The sequence below is a fragment of the Argiope bruennichi genome, chromosome 11, assembly GCF_947563725.1.
Source record: "Argiope bruennichi chromosome 11, qqArgBrue1.1, whole genome shotgun sequence".
Classification (NCBI taxonomy): Eukaryota; Metazoa; Arthropoda; class Arachnida; order Araneae; family Araneidae; genus Argiope; species Argiope bruennichi.
The window spans coordinates 42,806,326-42,832,813 of record NC_079161.1 but is presented as its reverse complement, the minus strand read 5'-3'; the positions used below and the strand labels follow the sequence as shown (position 1 = coordinate 42,832,813).

Sequence of the window (26,488 nt, the reverse complement as noted above, 5' to 3'; positions counted from 1 at the left end):
GAGAAGTCGAATAGAGAAATTAGTCTCTAACGTTGAAAGTTAACGAAATGGTCTTCCAGTTAAGGAACAAGACAACTGAGGTTTAAAATTGTCACTGTCAATTTTTTTTGCATCGTAACTTCTCAAACTCAAAATTTAAGTCGTTACTTTTCTGTCTCACTTAATTTTCTTGCCACAAGCAGTGTAGAAATTCTGTTTTTAAGTTAATCCTCAAAAATATTTGAGCTAGGTGGTTATAAAATAACACTTTATTACTTCTAAAGAATTTACGCGTAATTATCAGGACTGAATATAAATAGGAATTGTAAATAATAAAATATCAAAGTAATTTATTTTTAAACATATTTTGTTAATTTGCAGAGTAGAAAATGCATTTTTTAATCAAAAATATGATATCAGACAAAAATATTAAGAACATGAGATACGATAAAAATAATCTTGAAAAGCAGTATGTACTAATGTAACTTGAAATTTCAACCGCATTTTAATAAGTTTTGATTTCGTTATGAAAGTTAAGAATTTATTTTATTAAGACGATCATTGTGGTTTATTTTTGTTAAAAGTATTATTTTTGTAAAAAGTAAAACACAAAGTCTTTTCACTTTGTGTTTTTATAGAATAATTTTTTGTAATTTTTTTTTTTTGATTAAAAGTATTGAAGCGTATTTTTAAAGTCATTTTTGTTTTTATTACTTTTGACATTTTAGCCTTTTATGAACATCATAATTGTTATTGTAAATATTATGGATTTTTTAAATAATTTTTTCCCAAATTCATTAGCAGATGGTCAGCTACGTAAGGAATTAAATTTTAACTATGATGATGTTATTAACACATTTCAGTACCGGTTATTAAAATTTTTGAAATATAATAAAAATCACTACGAATTGTATTATTTGATAGTTTAATTTATTAGTTTTTTTTTAATTTACTTCCGAAGGCGATAGTACCCTCATTAAGGGACACCGTCTGCCTGAAGCAACCAATCAGCTTTCAGAAATGATTACGTAAATTTCTTGTAAAAATAACATTAATAATGAATATTAAAATCTAATATACTTTTTTACACAATTAGATATAAAAATATAATAAATATAAATTAATAAAAATAATTACAATTGAATACAAGTATTAAATAACAATTTAATTTAGCAAGCTAATTTGCGAAAAAATCAATTTCTAATACATTTAAATCAATAAAATTTTAAATATAGGATAGTTATTAAAACATGAGATATTCCTTAAAAATCATAAAAAATTGAAAATGTCTCATTATTTTGAATGATATTGCTTGAAACAGATAGCAGTGTCCACTTGCTTCACACATAAATGGATGTTACAGGTTTTACACATTGAACGTGCTTTCTACATGAAGTGTCACTTTTCAAGCGCAGAAGTTAAACATGTTGCTAATCGGATGGTGTCCCCATATGAGTACACCTTTGGCATATCCATTTTGCTAAGTTCAGAAATAAACAATACAAATGAATCATATACATAACAAAAATCAATGAATCATATACAAAATTATGAATTAATACCTCAAAGATATTGAGGATTATGAAAAACTGAATTTCATTAAAATCGTAATAATGAAAAAACTTTGGAAAATTTTCCATGTTAAAATAAGATATGGAGTATCATACGTAATTATAAAATTAATACTACAAAGGAAGCCATATTAAATTCGGCTGCCATCTACATTTCTAAAATAAAGCAAGGCGCTACTTCTCCAGTAATGTTTTGGTTTTCTAAGTGGAGAAGTTTTTTAGAATATTTATAAATTGATGTTCGTTTTTATAACAACTTTACCAAAAAGAATTAAATGGCATTTTAACTCCGAAGTATCAAAATATGATATCTTTTAAAACAAGTAACTGTATAAAATTTTAGATCTCCGTTACACTTAGAAAAAAATCTGTTAAAAAAAACTCCTCCTTTATGAGGCAAATAAATCAAATTAAAAACGAATAGCATTTCAACTATTCAGCAAAAAAAAATTATGAGCTTTGAATGTTAATTAATACAATGAACAATTTCTAATTTAAAGAATTAATTATAAAATATTTTTTTATCGGGATAAGAATATTGTTTAAAAAAATCCCAAAAATCATGAAATAATATTTTTCCTATTCCTATTGCTGACATAAATAGAGAAGATATTATTTATTAAAAAAATTAATTTCATTTCCAACGAAAAACGAAAAACTAATTTTTTTTATTATTTAAAAAAATCATTGAAAGATTGTTTAGTTAACAAATGATGTTCATGTTTTTAGAAAATAAAGGGAAACTTTCGGAAACATTTTTTTTATTGTTCTTCAACTTCTATACATCTCTATATATTCATAAATGTATAAATGTTAAAATTTCGATCTAAATTGGGGGTGCATTAAAAAAAAACTTTATTTTGAATTACACAATTCTTTCTTTTATTTTTATGTAAGTCATGTAGCATAGGGTAAGAGCACTGATGTTTTGAAAATTTGAAAAAGGGGAAAAACAGTATTTGTTTTATTTTTATTTATGGGAAACAGTACATTTTTACACTTTGTTGCTATATAATAAGAAATATAATAAAGAAAAATTCTCAAATATCATTTCATAAATAATACTGAGCGTTAATAGTAAAAGGTTGCATTTATTGTTTCACTAGCCGCCTTTTACGACTATCTGATTTAGTGGGAATACTGAGTGTGTATATTTCCGTTTACATCAATTATGCTAATTTGATACTTACGATTATTTCAGTTAATATTTTCAAACGCCATATTATTGCATATATTTAAATAGTGCACCTAAATCATTTTAAACATGATCTCGTTATTATGTAATGAACCTTCCTAATTGAATCAAATCCCATAATATTAAAACGCTGTCAAAAAATAAGTACCTTGATAAATCTGGAGATTATTTGTTGCAGTAATGGTATATCCCGTTCTAATTCCTCAGTTATATTGTGCAGATAATTGACAAAGTTATTCTTCTTTAATCTTTAACAATGGAATAAAAAATCGCATATTTCTATATTTGATGAAACCATGAAAATGAGTTGAATTCCAATGTAACAAGGAAGTCAATTGTTGAAAATTATGCAAACAAATAAATTAAAATATTATATAAATTTAGATAAAAAGAAACATGAACTAATTTCCATAAAAAGTCATTTTTCTTTTTATTTTAAAACTATGTAAAAATTGACACTATATGAAAAATACATGTGAAGTTATAGCTGAAAAATGTCATAATCTCGATTAATTTTTAATTTATAAAAATGATAGTCATAATTTATTTTAACCCTTTGCTCTCGGATGGTGCCTCTCCCTCACCATTCAAGACGGTGCATCCATCATTTTGAAGCTTTACTTATTTATTTTTTAAATTATTAAAAATACCTACAGAATAGTAAAATGATGTAGATTCATTCTTTTTAGAGAAATTCAACTCTAAATTATATGCATTTATTTTTTTAGTGTAATAAACAAGATCATGTATTAAGTGAATAATTATGCATCGAATTACTTTTCCAAATGCAAAGGGTTAAAAAACGGCTCCGATAATCACATTGTAATTCGCTATAGGATGTCTATACGAAATTAGTTGTTCTATATCAAGCAGCATGACCAAAATGCACACATACATTATCTATTAATGGTCGAATAAAAGCTTTTAGTAGTGAACCTTTAGCCAGTGATATTTTATTATTCTCCCAAGAATTAAGAATGCTCAAACATTTGTTTTTCTTTTATTAATTTATTTTATTTTACAATTTCAAAATACTTTTACTCATTTGTTATCGCTTGAATTTCGATTCAAATCTGGATCGGGTCTAAATAGGAAAATATTTTATAGGAAAATACAAATTTCAATTCAACAGGCTTTCATACTCTTGATGAAAACGATACAGATAAAGATTAAACATTTTTCAGTAGCATCGATATATTTTTTTCTGCATCGGATCTTCAAAGACCAATCATTAAATTCTCCCTCCAAATTCCATCTTTTTCGCTTTCACATAAATCTAAAATTTCCCGCGAAGAGCAACTTCTCGAAATAAAGTTTCAGTTTTCTAGAAGTCCGTGACTTTCATAGTAACAGGCCTGATTGACATTCAAAGGCCGCTTGCAAACAGCCGTCACGAAAGGCTACAAATCCGAAGCTATCGCTTATTCCTGAAAGCTATTTGTAGGCATTTTTTATTACTATTAGAGAAATAACAGAAAAAAGATTTGCAGAACATTTTGTGGACAGCTATTCATTTGGTATTTTAGAGGCTTTCTTGACGTTTAAGAATGTCAGCAGTTTATAAATTCAAGAAATGTACTTTGCAACACAAGATTAAATGTGGTTCAAGTGATGAAAAACAGCTAATTGAGAAGTGTTTATTTGTGGTTTTCAAAGCATTATTCTCTATATATTAGAGGAATTAATTTAAAATCAATGAAAAATATTAAATAACTGGAGTAAAATTGAGACTTGATATACCACTTTTTAAATATTTATTTTCAGAGAATAAAACAATGAGTTGTAACTGTGAGTTGTATTACGTGTGCATATGTCACCTAAAAATAATCAGGCAGTCAAAACTTGAAACAAAAATATCTATTATGCGGCTGTATATATTATCTAATAATTTTTGTTATTAAAAATATAGAAATGAATTCAAAAGCTAAAGATACTCGAAATTTCAACTAACATTTTCAGAAAATGAAATATATCATAGACATAAAATAAATTAGTGAAAAGATGTCTGTTTTATTACATTTCATAATAAAATCCTTGTCGCTACCGTACCAAGCATTTTATGCTTATTCATCACTTTAAATAAAATGCGAATCTCACTCAATTTATTAAAGTTTATTTCCCATTCAAATTTTTCTTCGGAGAAAAATAAAGCTTCATATAAAACCTTGTTCCATAAAATGGCAAATAAATCAAATCAGCTATCATTTCTTCAACTTATATGCGACTTCTATTGAGCCTTAAGTGAAAGAAAATTGAGACGATCTTAGTGCTCCATGGGTCAGGAAATTTTTTTTCTCTGTTAAGGAAGATATTTATTATTTATTGATTCCTTCCCGCTTTTTCAATACTCAAGGCTAATACGATTTTGTTATTTGATCTTTCTGATTTCAGCTGGTGGCAACATGGTAATTTGATTAGATATTTTCTTGTATGAGGTATACGGTTTCATCAAATGTCTTCTTATTATCACTATTTTCATTATAGGAATATCTACACAGCCAGGGTTCTTTTCTTAAGATATTACTTATATATTGTTTACTCGTAAGCTCTCGAACTCATATTGACATTTTGATATGTATTCATTCATTATGTTTTGTATTCTGCAGGTTTTTAAATTTAATTTAGGAGGTCTTGTACTGGATGAATGTATTTTTAACGAGCATTTAAAATTTTAAGTTATGATTTTATGTCTCTCAAAGAAAAATTATGTATATGTTATTAGAGTAAGGATGTTCTAATAAGCATATTAAATTTTATTTTCTTATTGTTTTTTAAGTAACTGAAGATTCTAAAATATATTCAATATATATAAAACATTTGTTTTTCAATATAGGCAAGACATTTATCTGTATTGCTGATAAAATGTTATTTCCTTTGTCATCATATTGCAACACAGATAAAAAGTTATTTTCTTTTAAAGTTTGAAAAGACTTGTCCACTCAAATGAAATAATCATGACATAAAGGAAAAGCATAGCCATAAAAATTTGATGAAAAGCAATTTTGAATATTTTATAAAAAATAAAGAAAAATCAAAAATAAAATTGATACCTCTATATTTTAAAGAAATCTTAAATTTATGGTATCCGACTAGATTGAAAACATTGAATTTTTAGATAAAAATTCACATTTTTATTCTTTCTGCAGTTTTAAGAAATAGGATCTGTTTCGGAGATATATCTTTATTCTCACTCTGTGTCAGTTGGAAGCTAAACTGTAGCAAACTGTTGATATTTAAGTGATACTTATTTATAAGCATTTAATCAAGATATTTTAATGAAATTTATAATTAGTGCTTTTTATGTTATGCATAATGTAATATACTATGGATTTGATGTTGAATGCTCTAGAAGTAGTATTTATGATTGTTTAGTGTAAAGATTGTTGAAAAACATTTCAAAATTTCATAGATTATTTTATGTATTACGCACAAAAAATTTTATTTTTGAATGTGATTCTTAGATAATAATTAGTTACGCTATAAGATACGTTATACATGTAATGTTACAAAGAAAAAGGGGAAACTTTAAAGCTTTTTTTCTCTGGAACAATCTAGTTTTTGTAAATGAATGTTAAAATTTACATCAAAATATGCCTTTTTTTTTCAAAAACTAAGCACATATTCAAATAATTTCACTTTTTTTAATCATTTTATCCTTATATTAATAAAAAAGCATCATATAAACATTAAAATACTTCATTTTAAAAAAATCTTCTCCGAACTTATTCAGATGCCTTAATTAAAAAGCAATTTTTTTAATTCTAAAATGGAATAAAATTATTCATGTATGATAATTTTCTTAGATGTTATAGAAGGGAATATTACAGAAATATTGTAATTAATACAGAATTTAAATTAACTTCTTTTTTAATAAAACCTATCTAATATACAAAGAAGTATCGAATTTGATAATTATAGATCTTGCTTATAGAGAGTTTGTAACGCATAATGCATAATATAGAAACTAAATCACATTTTCATAGCTTCGTCATCAACAATGGGGAAAAATTCTGGTCTGGTATTTGTCGCAAAATATGTTTCATTACAACAATGAAATATATCTTCAACATGGGGTGAAATTCATCTTTGTGCACTTAGTTATGATGGGGAAATATCAAAATCTTATTAAACTTTTAATTCAAAATTATAATTAAAATTTTTGAAAATTAAATCTAAAATCCACATTCCAACGCTCCTAAATATAATAGTTCCAAAATCGGTAGATCGAAGTCCAACGGTTTGTCCAGTAGAGCGCCAAATCACACATTTTTTATCAATAGTAATCGTCCAGAAACTTTAGTCAAAAATAGATGTTTTCACCTAAAAATTTCAAGCCAAGATTTCATTTATAATGGCATTTCTTTGAAAATTAAATCTCAAATGTTTCCTACATTCTGCTATAGGTTTCCATATTTTGAGATGTTAGTTTTTCTTATATTTTTCTTATATACACTCATATATATATGTATTTTATACACACTTAATATCCATTTATAATTTTAAACAAAGGAATAAATTTATGTGTCACAAATTCAAATTTTTCCTTTAAAAAAACATACTCAAACTTTTAGTTTAAAAAAAATATACTCATACTTTTAGTTAAAAAGAAACATACTCATACTTTTAGTTAAAAAGAAACATACTCATACTTTTAGTTTAAAGAAACATACTCATACTTTTAGTTTAAAGAAACATACTCATACTTTTAGTTTAAAGAAACATACTCATACTTTTAGTTTAAAGAAACATACTCATACTTTTAGTTTAAAAAAACAAACTCATACTTTTAATTTAAAAAAACAAACTCATACTTTTAATTTAAAGAAACATACTCATACTTTTAGTTTAAAAAAAAAACATACTCAATTTGCCAAGTTTGTCTGGTAAAATTTTGTATAACTGATTACCTATTTAGAAACTAACTGGAAGGTATTTTAAAATAAACTTCATAATTTTGAGATATACTCAATTAAATGCAATCTTAATTAGAATGCATTCTCTAAAAAACTTTCACATGGCACTAGTACTCTGATACTTGTTCGTCAACAAAAGTCTATGAATATATAAAATATATATATTTTTTGTATGCGTTCTTCATTTACTAAATTTTTTGATTAAATGCATCGTCTTTCAGAAAATAGAAGAATACGTTTTTCTGAAAATTTGTAAAATGTACAGCTTTAATACGAATTACTATTAATATTTAGATGCAAAATATACAGAACTTCATGCTCTAAAACTTGGGGTTATAATATTTTTAAAATAGCATGCATTGTTTTCATATAATATATATAAAACCGGGGGGAGGGGGGAGGAGAGTCACCCCAAAACTTTTTTGCATGCTCTCTAACAAAGATGTTATCCCAATGAAAGCTTTGCACGACTTTGGCTTAAAGTAGTTACGAAATATTAATTTTCTTCGTGAATTTAGCATTTTTATTAAATGCATCGTGTGACCTTTGGCGCTTGTATTGGTGATAAATACCTGGCGTGCGATTAATAACATTCGAAAATCGAATATGTGATTCAGATACATTTTCCCCAACCGATTGAAATACAATTTTGACATAAAACTATAGTTATAGTCCCAAAATTACGTACAAAATGTGATATATTTAAGTCATTGTGCGTTTTTAAGTTAACGCTTTGACATGTTTCTGAAAGTACAGTCCTACAGACGGTCAACTCTTTGCTGGATTTGGCTCAAAATTTAATACGCGTTTATAATATAGATATTAAATCTGTGTGCCGAATTCTATCCATCTAGCTCTCTTCTTTTTGTAGTAATCGTGTTCACATATATTCGAACAGCTGGACAGACAGACTTTCTCAGAACGGTTTTTGATCAAGATTTTTTTTTGAAATCTAAAAATGTGGTATGAAGACTGTATACCAAATTTCATCCGTGCAGATCAAATCGTTTATATGTCACAGACAGACGGATGCACATTTTTCCAAAAATATATTTTTCGAACTCAGAGAGGTGTAGCGAGATGTGATGAGCGAGGCTAGAACCTGGGACCTTGTGGTTCGCAGCCCAGTAACATGACCACAATACAAAAGCAATTGCTCGTGCAGCGTAGCTGTTAACTGGCTTATAAGCTTTCACCACAGGGGTCTAAAACGTGGAGATTCGTCAAAAAATTCGAGCTCGAGATTTTGACGACAACTATACTTTCCCTATACTTCGCATACGAGAAAGTAAAACAGAAGAAAAACATTTGATTTCATTTGAACATTTGATTTCCCACCTAACTTTTTACCTAACACTATAGTTAGGTGGAGTCTTCAGTCGTATTTGACACTGAAATTTCACCTTTTAGGAGAAGGAAATTTTGCAGTAGTTATACCGGATCCTAAGTGAAGGGATTAAAGCAATAAAATATTAACCATACATTTTTTTCTTATTTAAACTCTCCGGTCACGGGTATATAACCAGATTGCTAAATTGGAGTTTTTTCAACGCTCTTCCCAAAAGAAACATAAAAAGTACATAAGAGAGTATGGCTATTTTTGGAATCTCATTTATGCCGACATAATTAAAAGTTCTGCTAAAAAACAATGACTTAAAATTTTCCAATGAATACTGAAGTTTCTTGACATATTGTTACGTAGATACTCTAGTATGGAACTCAATGACACACACAAGAAGTAGAGCTAAACCAATTTATTAACTGAACTCGGAACTCAGAACACACAGTGACTGACAAATCTTCTTTTATACTAGCAGGGAAAGTTCCAGAATACTTTTCTGGAGACAGTAAGAAAAGTACAGAACACTTATCTGGTAAACTAAAGAAAGTTCCAGAATCTGATGGAACATGAAATAAAGAGAAACGTAAAATCAATTAATTAAATATTTACACAGACTGTGAATCGCGGGATTCGAACTCACAATCCCTTGATTATGAGATCAGTTCTATGATCATTCGGCCATGAAGAGTCGACAGATTCTTTTCAATGCGGCAATATGAATCATATGCAGAGTTTTGTAGTTGTTCATTATTAAAATAATTTCAGTTCATAATTTGTTCTGTGAATGCTCCATGCCCTTTTAATAGATCTTCCTCTTTTGGGAAATAATGCAAAATTTCTAACAGTTGACTGTCTCATACATTGCTTTGCGGAACAATGCCAGACTAAGTTAATAGTAGCAGAAGTAATTTTTCTCTACGACGAATAATAGTGATTTTAAATGCGACTAAAGACTTGATTTTCTTTGAAAGGAATAATGTGTTCTGTCATCTTTGTGTTGTAATGCTTTACAAAACATCGCTAATTGTTTTCGTCTGTTAGAATTAATGGACATGTCAGCGAATTGTTCTTGCAGAATTCGTTTGATTAAAAAAAACTCATTTGATATACATTGTTAGAAATTTAGATTTTTTTAGAGGATTATAAAATTTTCTCTGCCAAATTTTTGATATCTTGTTCCATTCTACAGAAATAATCGGTTTGCATTGAAACATGAAGTCTTTTCTTGGTTGAAATAGAATTGTAAATATTTTGAAATCTTCTGAACAATGAGTCTCATATTTGAGATAAATATTATGTTTGAAGCTACAATTTTGATATGAACATCATCTTCACTTAAACGTTTTTGTTAAAGTATTGTCAAAAGTGTGTTTTTAGAATTCAGCATCGCATATCATGAAAAAAGTAAAATTTTATTGAGTTTTATGCTTTTTTTCTTGTTTTGTTTGTTTGTTTCTTATGGCACTTGCCACTGACAAGCCCGCTGTTACGAAGACAGCGATTTAAGCCTGAGGGGGACGTCTCTTATTTTTTATAGCAGCGCCAACTAGGGCCAAGAGTACGACTTTGCTACTCACGCATCACTCATTCGCTTGCACAACCCCTTTTTACAGGAGGGCACATTCACACATCTCACAGATAGAACAACAGAAGAACAACCATGCCCAAACCGGGACTCGAACCCGGGACGCCCAGATCACGGGGAAGACGCGCTACCCCTATGCCAGGACGCCGGCATGCTTTCTTTCTAAAAGCAAGAAATATTTAAATATTCAAAATCATTTTAATATACATATATGTATATTCTTAAAATTAATTATTTTTTAATCGCTTAAATTAAAACTTCCCTTCAACTTCTGAGTTACACTCGTTTCAATTTTCCACGCATCTCACAGTTTACATTTGCCTATATCAATTTCGATAATTTTCATTTGAAATTATATAAGCTCTGAAAAAGTCTGTTGATTTATGAATTTCTGTAAGTAATTCGATACCAATCCATAGCCAAGATTTTTTTTTTTTTTTTTTTTTTTTTTGCTCTATGTTTGGAACTTGTTTTCCCCACATAAGAACTCACATAACTGATTAAAGAATCACTTCGTTGCATTCGATTTCAAAATACTTCAGAGATTCTTACCCCGTCAGCAAGCGCACGATGTCTTTTTGGCCCCATCCTTTCTCTTTTGTTTAGACTTTCTAGAAATTTATAAAAGTTTATACTTGTTACTTACTTTTATATTTCCATGGGGGAGTTACAAGTAGAAGATTAGAACAACAGAAATCTGTGGAAGATTGAGATGAGCAAGGATAGAACTTGGAACCTTGTGGTTCGCAGCCGAGTAACATGACCACAATACAAAAGCAATTGCCCGTGCAGCGTAGCAGCTGACCCCTGCGTTTGCTAGCGTTTCAGATTCATTTAATGCTACGAGTATGTCAGTTAGCAACACAGATTCAGAGATCTTCTCGCAAGTCTTCCTACTAATAAACAGAATGGCTCAGATTCGTCATACATTCATGAAGTTTTAGCAGGTGATCATCATAGAGTTCCGAATCAAAATACAGATTCCGAAAACTTTAGAAAATCTGATGCAACCCCTTCCTGCTCATAAAAAAATGTAACAAATCATTATATAAAATGCATTCTTTTATAATAAGAATAAATTATCTTGAAATGTGTTAACAATTTCGAATGCGAAATAATAAAAGTATTTCTTGAATATGCATATAAAAATGAGAGACAAAAGATATGAATTTTCAAAGTGGTATGTTTAAGCTTCTTTTACTAAGAAAAATTTAAAATGCAAACTATATGTAAAATGTAGATTTTATTTTTCCAATATTTTTATACAGAAAAAAACTACTTATGTTGAACATAATGTTTTACTTGAATGAAATGGGGAAAATAGAAATGAATTCAGAAAAGGTATGGGGAAAAGGGGCTAAGTTCAATTTCGGTTTTGTCTTATCAAAAATAGCAATTGTATCTTAAAATAAAAAAATATTCCTATGTAAAAACATTTATATATTCTGATTATATTTTATTTTTATACAAATAGCCAATAAAATAACGAGGATGTTGACAATTTAGTACCAAAATGTCCCCATGTGTGTGCTAATGTTTAAAAACTGGGTGAGTGTGCTGAAGGAAGGGTGATTACGTTAAAAAGTTGTTTTAAAAACTGGGTGAGTGTGCTGAAGAAAGGGTGATTGTGTTAAAAAGTCGATTTAAAAACTGGGTGAGTGTGCTGAAGAAAGGGTGATTACGTTAAAAAGCCGATTTTTTTTGTTCCAAAATAAGAATTTTGTAATTTAATATTCTAAACGTTTGAACAGATTTATTAATAAAACTGTTTGAATTTCGATTCCATTTTTTTTTTGAGAAATGTCACTGGTTTTTATATTTACAGTTATATACATTGTAATATTATTTTACATCTTTAAAAGCTATTAATTTCTATCTTTAGTAGAACTTTCTTCCGAAACAACTCATAAAAATCTATTGCGCATTTTTTCATTCAAATTTGGTATAATAGTTTCTCAGTATTATCATTTATTATCAGTAATAGTTACTCAGAACTACAGAATAAAAATTTAGAAATATTGTATAGCTGTTTTAGAACGTATATGTTAAGTTAATTAAGAATATAATTACATACATTACATGTAACCTTTTAATTAATAATATAAACTAGAACCATGATACTGTAACATATTTTAAAATAACAACCCGCGATTTGTATGAGATGATGATTCAATATTTTATGGTTTCCGATGTAAGAAGATTATTACCCTATTCCCATTTTTTTTTTCACATTTTCTTCAATAATTAACTTTTTAAAATGATGCATAAATCAATATAAAAAATGTTGAAAGACATACACACAATTAAAACTCTTCACTCTTAAAATCTTCGCTTCTTTCTGAAGTGAACATTTTTTTAAACTGCATTCATCAGGTATAATGAATATATTCATCAGGTAAACATAATTAAATAGAAAATGGAATTGGATCAAGAAATAGGAAAAATTCTAGAATAAAGTAATTTGGACCAATTTAAGATAAAAGTTATGAAATTATATAGAATTTAAATCAAATTATGAAATACAGTTACATACATTCAACATCAACTAATACAATCCAGAAATAAAATATTGCAATCTATTTTAAAATAACAGTGCACAAATTACATGAGATGATAAGTCAAACTTTTTATGCTTCCCAACATGAGAATTTTCCCTGTTTTTCCTCTCTAAATTTTCTTCCAACTAGAACTTCTTCTAGAATAGATATGTAAATCAATATCATAAATATATCTGAAGATAGAATTAAAACTCTTTACTCTTAAAATCTTCATTTCTCTTTGAAGTGAACATTTTTTAAGCTATATTCATCAGGTATAGTGATTATATTCATCAGGTAAACATAATTAAATAGAAAATGGAATTGGATCACGAAATAAGAGAAAATTCTAGAATAAAGTAATTTGAGCTAATTTAAGATAATTAGATAATTAATTTGGAACTAAATTAAATTAAAAAATATCATTACATACATGTAATCTTTTAATAAATAATATAATCACAAACCATAAAAGTGTAATGTATTTAAAATCACATTGTACGAATTACATGAAATGACGAGTTGAACGTTTTATGCTTCTCGATGTGAAAATTTAATCTTTTTATCTTTTTCAATATTTTCTTCCAAAATTAACATCTGTCAACATCAAAACTTATATCCATATCAAAATTATATCCAAAGAAATTCTCAGAATTAAAAATCTTCACTCTTAAAATCTTTATTTCTAAAATGAAATTTTTTTTAAAATGCCTTCATCAGGTATAATGCTAGCAGGAAAATGCTTCTGTTTAAAATGGGAGATATTCACTTCGCACTAGTTAATTGCAGAGCGAAGACGCTTGCTGAATTGAAATATTCTTAACTCTTGAATTCTCTCTCCCTGTCCATTTTGTGAATAGTTAGAAACGTGGAACAGTAATTATTTGTTCAAAATAGCACTGCACCCTTTGTGCGATGTCATCTTGAAAATTACAATGCATTATTCTTGAAGGATATTGTACGCACTCAATTCGAATAACAATTCTCTTTGTGCAGTGAACAGAATATTTTACCAATCTATCTCCAGCTCATCCCTTGTTTTAATATAGCTATTGTTCCGAATTTTAGTTTTATCAAAGCAATTAAAGTTGAGATATTTATACAGATGACATTTCAGGTGTATATTTCTAAATAAAAATGGGATTAATTTATGTTTTCTAGTTTCATTTCATCATAAAATAAGTAATATTTTTCTCATTGTACTACTTTGCTTAACTGGTTAATAATTAATTGTTTTTTCAGGTTTTTTTTAAATATTTTTTATTTCAATTCCTAATTTTTTTTAATATATGGAATTAAGTTAAATGGCACAAACCCTAGTTGATGTAGCATCAGACCAAAGAACATTGTTTTTACAAAAAGGTGACATGCAAAATAATAAATAAAAAAATATCATCAATAAATTATGAAATTCGTCAGCACTGATTAGAACACTGAAAAAAATGGCAATTTTTGATAATAAAACACTAAAATGACTAGTATTAAGTCCAGTCAAAAGTTTAAACAGATATAAAATCATTCATACTTTAAAATTATAAAATATAAATAATATACTAAAAAGTATATTTATCTCTTTGTATATTACTTTTACGTGTTCTTGTATATTTCCCAATATGGTATGCTTGGAATGAATTGAGATGAATGAATATCTAATTTTAACGTTTTCTCTTTAACGAATTAGATTCAACAATTTGGGATGAATTGAGATGAATGAATATCTAATTTTAACGTTTTCTCTTTAACGAATTAGATTCAACAATTTTACATAGGCTTTCAGTTATAATGTTATGACCATTTATAATTTTAATATCTAGCTTGGGGAATTTTTTTTTCATACAGTCAAATTAATCAACAGCCAATTAACTTGTGAAATGATTTGATTAAAAAAAAACGTTCAATACATGATTTCATATAATGCTTGCTGGATTCATTTAACTATTGCAATCACATATACAAAGGTGTACTTACAGACAGACTTTATATTTCTTTTTTCGTTTGAATTATATCTATAACAAGAAAAAGGGAAAACTCCCTGTACTTTCGTATTTACTTGGAAATTATAGCATATTAGTTTCGGTTATCTTTCTGAAAATCTGATTCTCCGGAACTTATCACAAGAATTGCAGAGGAGAAAAGCAAGCCCTCTAAGGTCATGCAAACTCCGCAAGCGAAAGTCTTTTTATAGCTAAATTTCTCTTATAGAAAATCAGGTCTTTTTAAAGAAACTCAATATGCCATGTTTTGTGTTTCCTAGTGTTATGATGAAAATCAAGCGCGAATTTTGAATGCTTTCTTAACAATCCTCTTAAATAACTGGTACCATCTCTGACGTCCACCTGACGATCATCTTGCATCATACTTTGTTAAACAGCTTCATTCTGCATCAGCTGTCCAACCTGAACTATACTCTCATCACTCCTGCAGATTAATCTCATCCTATATCACAAATTCTTCAGCCTATCGGAGGGCGAAATATCTTCTTCTCTGTGCAGAATATCCATTATCATTTCTTTTTTGTTTCCGGACATTTTCTTTCAAACGATAGTGACTAAATTTTAGAACAAATCCACAATTTTGGTCGCTGATTGGCCTACATTATTTCATTTATCTATATCATTGCAGTATTGAATTATTGCTTTCAAATTAAGCACGAACATACAAACCGCACATAGTCGTCGTCCTTTTGACAGATTTGGTTAAAAACTAAATATGAATCTACAACTTCTGTGATAAATATTTCTACAAAATATCAATTATCTAATTCTCTGCGTTTTTGAGTACAGAAGTTGTCATACAAGCAGGCAGACAGACAAATATTTGTCAGCGGAATTTCATCAGAATTTGATATGAATCCACAAATTTAGTATTAATTTTAACTCAACTTTGACAGACAGACAGCTTTGACAGACAGACAGACGGACAGACAAATATAATTCTAAAAATGAGTTTTTCTGACTCAGAAAAGTTTAAAACTTCGAGACTCATCAAAATTTTGGTCTCGAATGCTCCGACGATTACAATTTCCATTTCGTTCCTCCAACTGACTTAAATTTAGTTCAATTCAAAATATCATAGATATCAAATGCAAAAAAAAATCAAAATTACAATACAAAAAATACTATAACTACTCTAAAGCAAATCAAAAATAACAATAATAATTAATAAAAGTAATAATACAAATAAAAAGATAGCAATAACAATATTAATAAATAACAATAATAATACAAATAAAAACAATAAAAATAATTTAATAAATAATGTTATAATACAAAGGAAAACATAGTAATAACAATAATAAATAAAAATAGCAATAAAAAATAATAAATAACAATAATAAAACAAATAAAAACAATAAAAAATTTAATAAATAAGATTAACAATACAAATGAAAACATAGCAATAACAACAATAATAATAAATAAAAATAACTATACAAATAAAAATATAGCAATAACAATAATTATAAATAAATAACTACAATAATACAAATATAAACTTCAATGCAAATAATCATAGATATTGAGGCAGAAATAATTGTCTGCAAATGAATCTTTCGAGCTATTTGAAGTTTAAAAATTTGTAAACCATCAAAAACTCATGGTGAAATATTTACAAATGCAAAAATAATGTCTTCCTGCATATTTCGAGATTCAAAAAAACATATCAGAATAATTTTATAAAAAATGCAGTTAAATACTACAATGCTTTAAGAAAAGAAAAGCTATTGTGATAATACGAAAATGGGCGGCGAATATTTGACACTAAAGAAGAAATTGTCCCAAGCAGCCAATACTCCTGGCAGTAAATTTAATCGAAATCTACTTTCCCTTGACTTTTACCAGTAACAACCCGGCATTCCGGCTTATTTTCGACACACGAACGCGGACAAAAGCGCCGAAGCGTCGCATTCTAGGGAAAGTAGGATGATATGTGGAATTACTTTCGATATATTAGGTTTCATCGGATTAATACAACTACAAGCTGCGCCGTAAACAACAGTACACAAGGAAAAACTCTTATCAAGGACCAGGGAAAACAACAAAAATGGGATCACTGTTGTAGCAATGTAACATAACACCAAAAATTATGACACAGAAAATACTCCTAAATAAAAGAAAGCTGATACATCTTATCCTCAGGTAAATCTCCAGGTATATGAAAAATAAAATACCCTCTGGTGTAGAAGTTTTATAATTTGACGTGCGAGGCAATTCTCACTTTAACAAAACCTAACGCATACTGTCAAATTCCATTTAGAGTTTGTTGGCTTTTTCTTGTAAAAGTAAAATAGTTTCTTGCTTTTATGTCTTTAAATCTGAAACTTTATTTATTTGTTGGAAATAGAGTTAATGTGCCAAAAATTATTTCTTCTTTTCATGCTTTTTTTCTTACTGAATCGACAACCGAAGCGTTAAATAAATGTAATCAGTATCGACATTGGTGAAGTTTAAATGTATTTTACCGTGGAAGATAAATTGCCCTTTCATGATAAAAGATTGTGTAGCTGTGTTTATATAACTATCGCTCTTTGCAGGTGAAATAGTGAGGGAAATGTATCGAAAAAGGAGTAACGATCTTTTAAAGGTACTTTGGCTTGAGTTTCAGCTGGCTAAAAAAAAGCATTTTTTTTTTCATTTAAGAAATGGTGTATCCTTTAAGGAATATTGTAATTTAACTATATAATATATAAAACAACATTTGTTCATTTAGTGAAAAATGAAAAATTAGTCAAATAATGTGAGTTTTCTCCCCTTTTGTTACTAATCTCTTATATTGCTTCCTTGCAATGCTTGTATTAGTCGAAAAGATACCGATAATCTTAACCCTTTGCAGTTCTCTACTCTTTAAATAGTTAACTCAAACAAAAGATGTTATAGATAACCTATTTAGGCCTATAGGAGTACATTATGCCTGTATGGCAGATTTAGCATGATCCAAGGAGCACCATAAGGAGGCATGCTCAGATTCGCTATTAGAGTGTAATTTTTGAAGCATATTTTGGGGGGTGTTTCGGAAAAAAATTAATTGATCTCTCTGCGTAAAACCACAAAACTTCAGACTCATAGTAAGGGTTGTTCATTTCGAAACATTCTAACCCTCTCGAACACTATTCCTTGAACTCAGTTTATTTTCCACGAAAAAGGAAGAACAGGAAATGAAGACACAGGTGTTAAGTGTTCTTTTGCCAGCATAGCAATCCGCCGAGAAACACGATGGGCTCAGTATTCCAGCAGATGGAACACCTCATTTTATCCAACTATTATGAGTATGCTTTCGCTATAAAAATGCAAAAATATATAGAATAAATAATTTAAGATACAGTCAACAAAATAACATTGAAATTATTTTTCTGGCAATCATTTTTTCACTAGAAAAAAAGAGTTAACAAAATTCTTTGAAAAAATAGGCTTTTATATAGCGCGCTATAGCTGAAAATTATGGAACAGCTTGATATTATTGCCCTCTATTTTTAAAAAGAAGGTTAAAATTGAGTCTTAAACATATATATTTTTTCAATTATTATTGAATTTAACGATTTTAGAAGCGAGTGAAGTTAGGTGCTCGCTCGTTTCTGAATGGAAAATTGTGCCGCAAATGATTAATGCATTCTAAATGAATACTCGGCTAAAGATCCCCGAACTTGGCGATTATTTTCCGATGAATTTGAAGGAAAAATAACTTTTCGTGACATACAAGATCAAAATCGGGAATATCTTTCAAGGGCTTACATCTTTTCTAGAAAATCTAACATCTTATTGAGAAATTATTAAAGAGGATGCGCTCTAGTAAGAAGTTGAATATCCTTTTGAAGTTGTGGTGGTAGCTTTATAAGCCAGTTAATAGTCTCCGGAATAGGGTGATCACTTTAATCTAGTGGTTATGTTACGCAGCTACGGTCCCTAACTTCGCGGATTCGGTCCTTGGCAATTCAATCACCACAAAGTGTTGATCGTAAAGAGAGTTCTCTGGTTGTCTGCTCTAAGCTGTTATATTTATTTGTCTCTAAGTCTTGATTATATTTATTTCATATGCTGTGCTACGTGTTTTCTATTGTATGAAGCTTGCTTATGAGTTACTGAGATTTTAAGACATAGTAATTAATATATTTAACATTTTTATGGCACAATGGAACCTAATTCAACAAGCGTAATTCATTTCCAAATCTTTTTCATAATGTGACTCACTCACATATGAAACGAAATATTTCGAGTCACATTATGAAACTCACTTTTTCATAATGTGACTCGAAATAATTTTTTCCATGGGATTCCATATAAATGCAATTTGTTCCAATGAAGTACGAAAGAAAATACTGAATTTATAATAATGTAATATATTATTATACATGCCTTTTTACAAGGAAATTGTCTAAAGTCATTTGTCTTTGGCCATACATCAACATTTGGCTGAAGTGCGACTCCGCAGTGCCATTAAATGGATTTCCAGTTTTAATAGCGGCTGCCTTGTTAAGTTGATGCTTCTAGGCTTAGAATACAATAATTTACCATGCTTTCAGCATCTTTTATTTCACTGGAAGGATGTTGCGCTGTTATGTCTACTATGTCCTTTTCTCCTGACCAAATCTCCTCCGCAACATTTTGCTGTGACTTTTTTTTGTTCTTCTATAAGCTAATCTATGTCTTTGATATCCCCATCTTGCCCCATAATCATGATCAGAGACGAAATTTCATCGATTCAAGTTTGTTTCACAGACACGTGGTCAAGGAGTTGCAGGCGAAAAAAACGCTATGCTTATTGAACTTCGCATAACTTTACTTCGCTTAGCTTTTAATTAATTAAAATTTCTTAAATCACGCTGAATGAGGTGCACATTCCCATCCTCCAATCTCTCTCTCTCTCTCTCTGTCTCTCTGTGTGTGTGTGTGTGTGTGTGTGTCAACTTTGGTAGCTCTAGGGCAAGTGATTTGGCATGTAGCACCAATGCGCTTATAGATACACTCATTTATCTTTATTAGTAGTAAAGATAAATAAAAGATAAGTGAAATCAAAAAAGACTAATAATTGATATAAAAACGTCCCCATTTATTATATATAAACCAATTAAGATATTTTAATCCAATATGAATGTAGCAATGAAGGAGGTAATATATATATATATATATATATATATATATATATATATATATATATATTATATATATATATATATATATAATATATATATATATATATATATTATATATATATATATATATATAATATGTATGTGTGTAAACATATAATTTTTGAAAGCAGAGGACGGTTTCGAAGACAGAAGAGAGACTTTCGAATTTTTAAAGTTCGCATTTATTGCATCCTGGTTGGCACAAGCAGCATGAACAAGGCACGTCCGTTCACAGCACGACACAAAAGCAGAAGGTGAAAGAGAGGGAAATCATTTAGCCCTGGTCTTATATACCATGAGATTTTGATAGGGATTTTTCTACACGCGTCGAACTTAGACAAGGGAAACACAGTGATCTTTTAGAAGAATTTGTTTAGATCAGCAGTATTTTATCCCTTCACTCGGAGCGTGGGAATAGCTGACTGAAGCTTTTTTACAAAGATTCAATTGAAATAATTAAGTAGCAAAAGTGGAATGGGATCAGGAAATAAGAGAATATTTCAGAATGAATATGGGCTAAATTAAGATAAAAGTTTGAAAATTAATTACAATTGAAATTCGAGTTTAAAATATCATATATATAATATTACCCCACTCAATAGATTAACAAGTAATATTTCAATGATGCAATTGTTTCAAACTATATTCCTTTTTAAATAACTAATAGTAGAGATATGTAAGGGATAAATCAAAGCAAAAGAAAGCCTGATAATTAAAATAAAATGTACCAATTTATTATTTATCCCCCAATAAATATTTAACAAATATTTTTCCAATACCAATGTTGCAATGAATGGAATCACTCCACCGAATAGATCGATATGTAATATTTAATAATAGAGTTGTTTCAAACTATATTCCTTTATAAATAAATATCAGTAGAGAAAGGTAAGAAATAAGTAAAAGCAAATAAAAAATTAAAAGCAAATATAAAAATGTCCCAATTTATTATTTATCTCCCAGTTAACAAATATTCTCCCAATACCAATGTTGCAATGAATGAAATCGCCCCATTGAATAGATCGATACATAATATTTCAATTTTGGAATTGTTTCAAATTATATTCCTTTATAAATATATATTAGTAGAGAAAGATAAGAAGTAAGAGCAATATATATATAATATATATAAAATAACTGATATAAAAATGTCCAAATTTATTAATTTATTGTATACAAACCAATTAACAAATATTATTCCAATATCAATGTTTCTATGAATGGAATTACACCACTGAATGGATTAATATGTAATATTTCAATGATGGCATTGTTTCCAACTATATTCCTTCATAAATAAGTCCGATGTAAATTCCTTCCATTCCATTCTTTTGCATTGCAAACTGATAAGTTCCCAAACCGTGTAGACGTATAGATATATAAAGGCATTTAAGGGCATTTTCTATGGCATTGATAAATTGTCGGAGACTTTTTATACGTCTCGCAGCCTTACTTTCGTGACATAAGGAAAAGTCATTTGTCAATCAGCTGTCATGACATCGACCTGTTTTAGAGCGTTTGAAAAATTCTGCTTTTCTTTTAAATGGATGTCTAACGCCTGAACGGATTCTCTTGGAAGATGTTTTTCCTCCCGTTTTTTAGAAAGGCATACTACTTTGTTTTAGGTATTAAATTCTATTAAGTTGTTTTACATTCTCCGTTAATTTAATGGCAATAAAATATTCGGGTATTTATCATGACTGCGGGTTCAAATCTAAATCGTTAGAGACAGGCATTTTCTATTGGAAAAATCCTCTGAATTGCGAAACGATTTATAAAGGGTGTCCCAAAATGAGCCCACGATTTGAATTTGCCACCATTCGTGCAGTAAAGTGTTGGCAACCTTATTTAAAAAAACCAATGGACAACTGATAGTTTAGGGTTAGTAAAAATCGAGTATTATACGATAGAACCACGTGTTTTCGTTGTTGAACAATATTTAAAAAATAATAAGTCTGGCGGTCACAGATCCAAAATTTGGGAAATGGCCCACTAGATCGTGTGATTTAACACCACTGGCATCCTTTTTGATGGGGTTATTTGAAGTCATAAATCTATGCCAACAAGCCCAACAAGTCTCGTGCATTGAAGGAGGATATTCGACACTTCATCAACGAAATTCAGCCATATTTATTCAAAATGGTCATGGCAAATTTGGACTAAAGATTGAATACGCTCCAACAAAGCAGTGGAGACCATTTGTTCTGTATTTTATTTCATACATAGAATATTCTTTACACTTTACGATTGAATAAAAATATAACTATTTAAAGAAAAAAAACTGTGTTTTTTATTTAATTCAATTCTTGCGTTAACACGTTGTTCTATCGTGTAATACTCCATATTTACCAGCCCTAAACTATCAGCTGTCAAGAGGTTTTTATAATAGGTTTGCCAACATTTTACTCCACGAATGGTAGCAAATTCAAATCTTGCGTTAATTTTGCAGCACCCTTTATTTGACATTAGCTGCGTTTTGCCACCATCTTTTTTGCCAGGGATATTGGCTATATTTAATATCTGTTAAATCGTTTAGAAATAACTTCATATCCATGATTCCTTTAAATGTGAGACTTTAAAACAATGTTATTATAGTTTTTTTACTATGTTTTATTAATTTTGTAAACGAACCTCCCTAATGGCGACCTGTCATGTTATATCTTGGTTATGTTAAAAATTTAAATTTGTGCTTCAACTGACTTCTAAATTTCACGATATTGTAACGTCACTTTTTTATTCCTTTTGTAAACTACACTGATATTACATATACTTATGTATCTTTTGAAAATGAAAGAAAATGACACGATTAAAGATTGGATAAAAATGATTTGAATCTCAGGATAGCAATCCAATATATTGCCGAAAATTAGGCAAGAAAATATTTGATTGCCAAAATTTAGGAAACATTTGAAAGACTCGAAAATTAATATCATTAAAAAGACAAGTTTTTAGATTTCGAAACAAAGTAAAGCTTATATTTTTACAATAATATTTTAGGTAGTTATCATGAAAACGAACGTATTAAATTCATTTTTTAATTAATTAAAATCCTAGTCAAATTTTTTAAAAAATCGCTCCAAGATGCAGACTTTCACTCTCAAAGGTATGACAGCTTTAGGTCAGTCAGATGCTCTGGCCTGTCGAGCAATAACACATACATTCATTTTTGGTAGTGGTTTTTAGAGTGAATAAATTTGTGAATTTACTGTTTATATAATTCCTCAGCCAGATATCAATATTTAATAACATTTTATTCGGTTGTTAACATTTCAAATCAGAAAGTTTTACTCTTTTGCCAATGAAACTAATCGAGTTATGGAACTTCGAATAGCACGATTTCAGACCATGTATTTGCAATTTCGAAAAAGATCTACCATTCAACTCTCAACGCTTCCTTAAGGTGGCTGTTGATTGATCTAAAGTAATGAAATTCAGACCTTAACGCGGTTCGATATAGTTATAGAAGACTGAAATATTCTCTTTTTTAAAAAATATTATTATATATGAAGAATAATTTACAAAATTATGAGAAAAAGAACAATAGATGACAAGTCTGTATACAAAGTTGACTTTTTTTGAAGTTCTTTATTAACTCAGCAACATAAAATATAATGTTTTCGAGCATTTCTTATATTTTGGAGCTCCATTAATTAGCTAAGCGAAATGTTCAAATAAAGTCTGCTATAAAATCATTCAATGAAACTAAATTGTTTATATGGTGGTTTGTTAAATTTGATTATTGCCATTCGAAAATAAGTAATAAGAACGTATTCTGTGCCATTCACGTTTTACATATATAGATTGTAGCCGTTTCATTTACAATCAGTTTAAACGATTTGTTTCTTTCAGATGTGCCACCTACGCTGATATCCGCTTTTCCAGAGCACACCGCTCATTCTGGTGACACCATCTCTTTGAAGTGTGTCACCACAGGAAACCCGATCCCTCGCATCACGTGGTATCTGGACGATATACCCATTGACCAAGGACCTCGGGTGACTACAGTCGACAGGATAGGTGATCTGGGTCATGTGACAAGCATCCTGAACATCACCGAAGCACGTGTGGAAGACAGTGGCGAATACCGCTGCCAGGGAGAGAATGATGTCGGGTCGACCTTCCACGCCGCTCGACTCAATATCTATGGTCCACCTTTTGTCAGAGCCATGAGAAATGTAACAGCAGTATCGGGCGAAGACTTGACCATTCGTTGTCCTTATGGAGGGTATCCTATCAAAGGAATAAAATGGTATAAAAGTGAGTAAATTTTATTTCCAATATAAGATTATCCTCATCATTTAAGAATATATTTGTGAGAAGATCAAGCAATGTCTAGAATGTCGAGATAATCAACATACTGACGATCTGTTAAATTGCTTATAAGTTTTTCAGAATTTCACATTAATTTTCAAATTATTTCATTAATTTTCTCTCTGCCTGTTAGACATTAATTAACATTAAACTTTTGTTCAAAAACCGGTTATGGTTCTGAATGCTTTAGTTCATTTTCAAGCAAATCGTTCAATACTTCTGAATGCAAGACTCGGAAGTATTATTGTATAATACGTATTTTTATTTCATGAAATAATAAATTATGTGCACTGTAGAAGAAAATTTCCTTGCATTCATTGTCATTACGGAAGTTATTCTATCAGAGGAATAAAATGGTATAAAAGGGAATAAATATTATTTGTAATATAACTTTATGCTAATCATTTAAGAATATATTTGTTAAGACTAAAGTCAGGAGACCAGGCAATATCCAGAGTGTCGTGGAAATCAGGGTACTGTCCATCTGTTAAATGGTTTAGATTTTTTTCCCATATTACCTCATTAATCTTCAGATTATTTAGATAATTCTGGATTTACCTATTAGACATTAATTAAAATTAAAATTTAACTTTAAAAAACAAGGGTATTTCTGAACGTTTTATTTCATATCCAAGAACACCACTCAATAACAACTCTAAATACAAAATGGGAAACACATAATATTTTTATATCATAAAATGATAAGTAATTGGTACTATGGAAGAAAATATCCTGGAACACTTTGAAGCACCGTGATGTTTATTTTTTTGAAAAGAGAGAAAGGAATTTTCCCGTTTTAAAGATTAGCATTTAGGTTTGAAAAACAAAATTTAATAATACCAACTATTATGATTGTTATTAACAATTCCAACAATGATATAACCATTTTTTAAATAGTGCCAAATTCAAATTAAATAAATCAAACAATTTGAAGGAGTTCACGTTGACACCTTTTTTGAAATATATTTTTCATTTAACTAAACATACTTTTTAAAAAAACTTTCCTTTTTCCAACAATGATATCATTTTCAAACAGCGTATTTTCCTTATCCTTTATGAACCCTTTCTTGAACCTTTAAAGATAATTGGGAATTTTAAGATAATTTAAAGATAATTGGAATTTTTGAAATTGAAATAATGTAAGGAATTTAAAGATAATTGGGAATTTTTGAAATTGAAATAATTGGGAATTGACACTTTCTTGGAAATTTAGGGACAAATAAATTCCCCTTGGATATACTTATCTCTAAATTAGTAAACTTCAATATAAATAATGTAAGCAAGCATAAGTTCACAAGAAATATTCCAATGAAACAAAAGCCTAGATGCTTCAATTTCATATGTCCCACCAAAATGATTTATCTTTATTTGTCAATTGGTTATTAGTTTACCAAATTAAGTAACCAATGAAATTAATTAAATCAAATAGGCTTAATAAATCACTTTCTTTAAATCAATTTTTTTGAGTCTCTAAATATAAACTCCTTGTGTGCCAACAAGTATAACAGAAGGCTTACAAACGTAAAACAATATAATGAATCGATAATGGAAGAAAATTTCAAGTATAAAAAACACAGGTACAAATACATAAAAGGGCAAAAACAAGAAAATAATAAAAAATGAATTCTATATTCGCAAATTAAACAAATCAACTCTATTCGTAAAAGTATTTTTATATACCTTTACTTGAAAAAAAAATTGACCCTTTAAAAGGTTACGGCAATATCAGTTTAATAACCAGAAGGAGTGAGTGATCGCCCTGAATTAGCTTGTTGCCAGAAAAAAAGCAAAATAGTTTAGCCAGACAAAAGCATAAATATGCATCCGCCTTTATTATTAGAAGAAATAAAAAGCAACATCATCGCAATAAATTATCGTCATATGGCAGAATCATATCATAATCGTCATCATAAAATATCGTAATACGGC

The 26,488-nt window shown here is 28.9% G+C and overlaps 1 protein-coding gene across 1 annotated transcript in view; it reads left to right on the top strand.

The window, feature by feature from the left end:
- Positions 1-26,488, top strand: part of LOC129957562 (cell adhesion molecule Dscam2-like) — a 670,734-nt gene that overhangs the window by 491,930 nt on the left and 152,316 nt on the right. Inside the window, exon 8 of the mRNA XM_056069925.1 lies at positions 24,098-24,505. Within this exon, the coding sequence (XP_055925900.1) occupies positions 24,098-24,505 (408 nt within the window). The remainder of the gene's footprint in view (positions 1-24,097; positions 24,506-26,488) is intronic.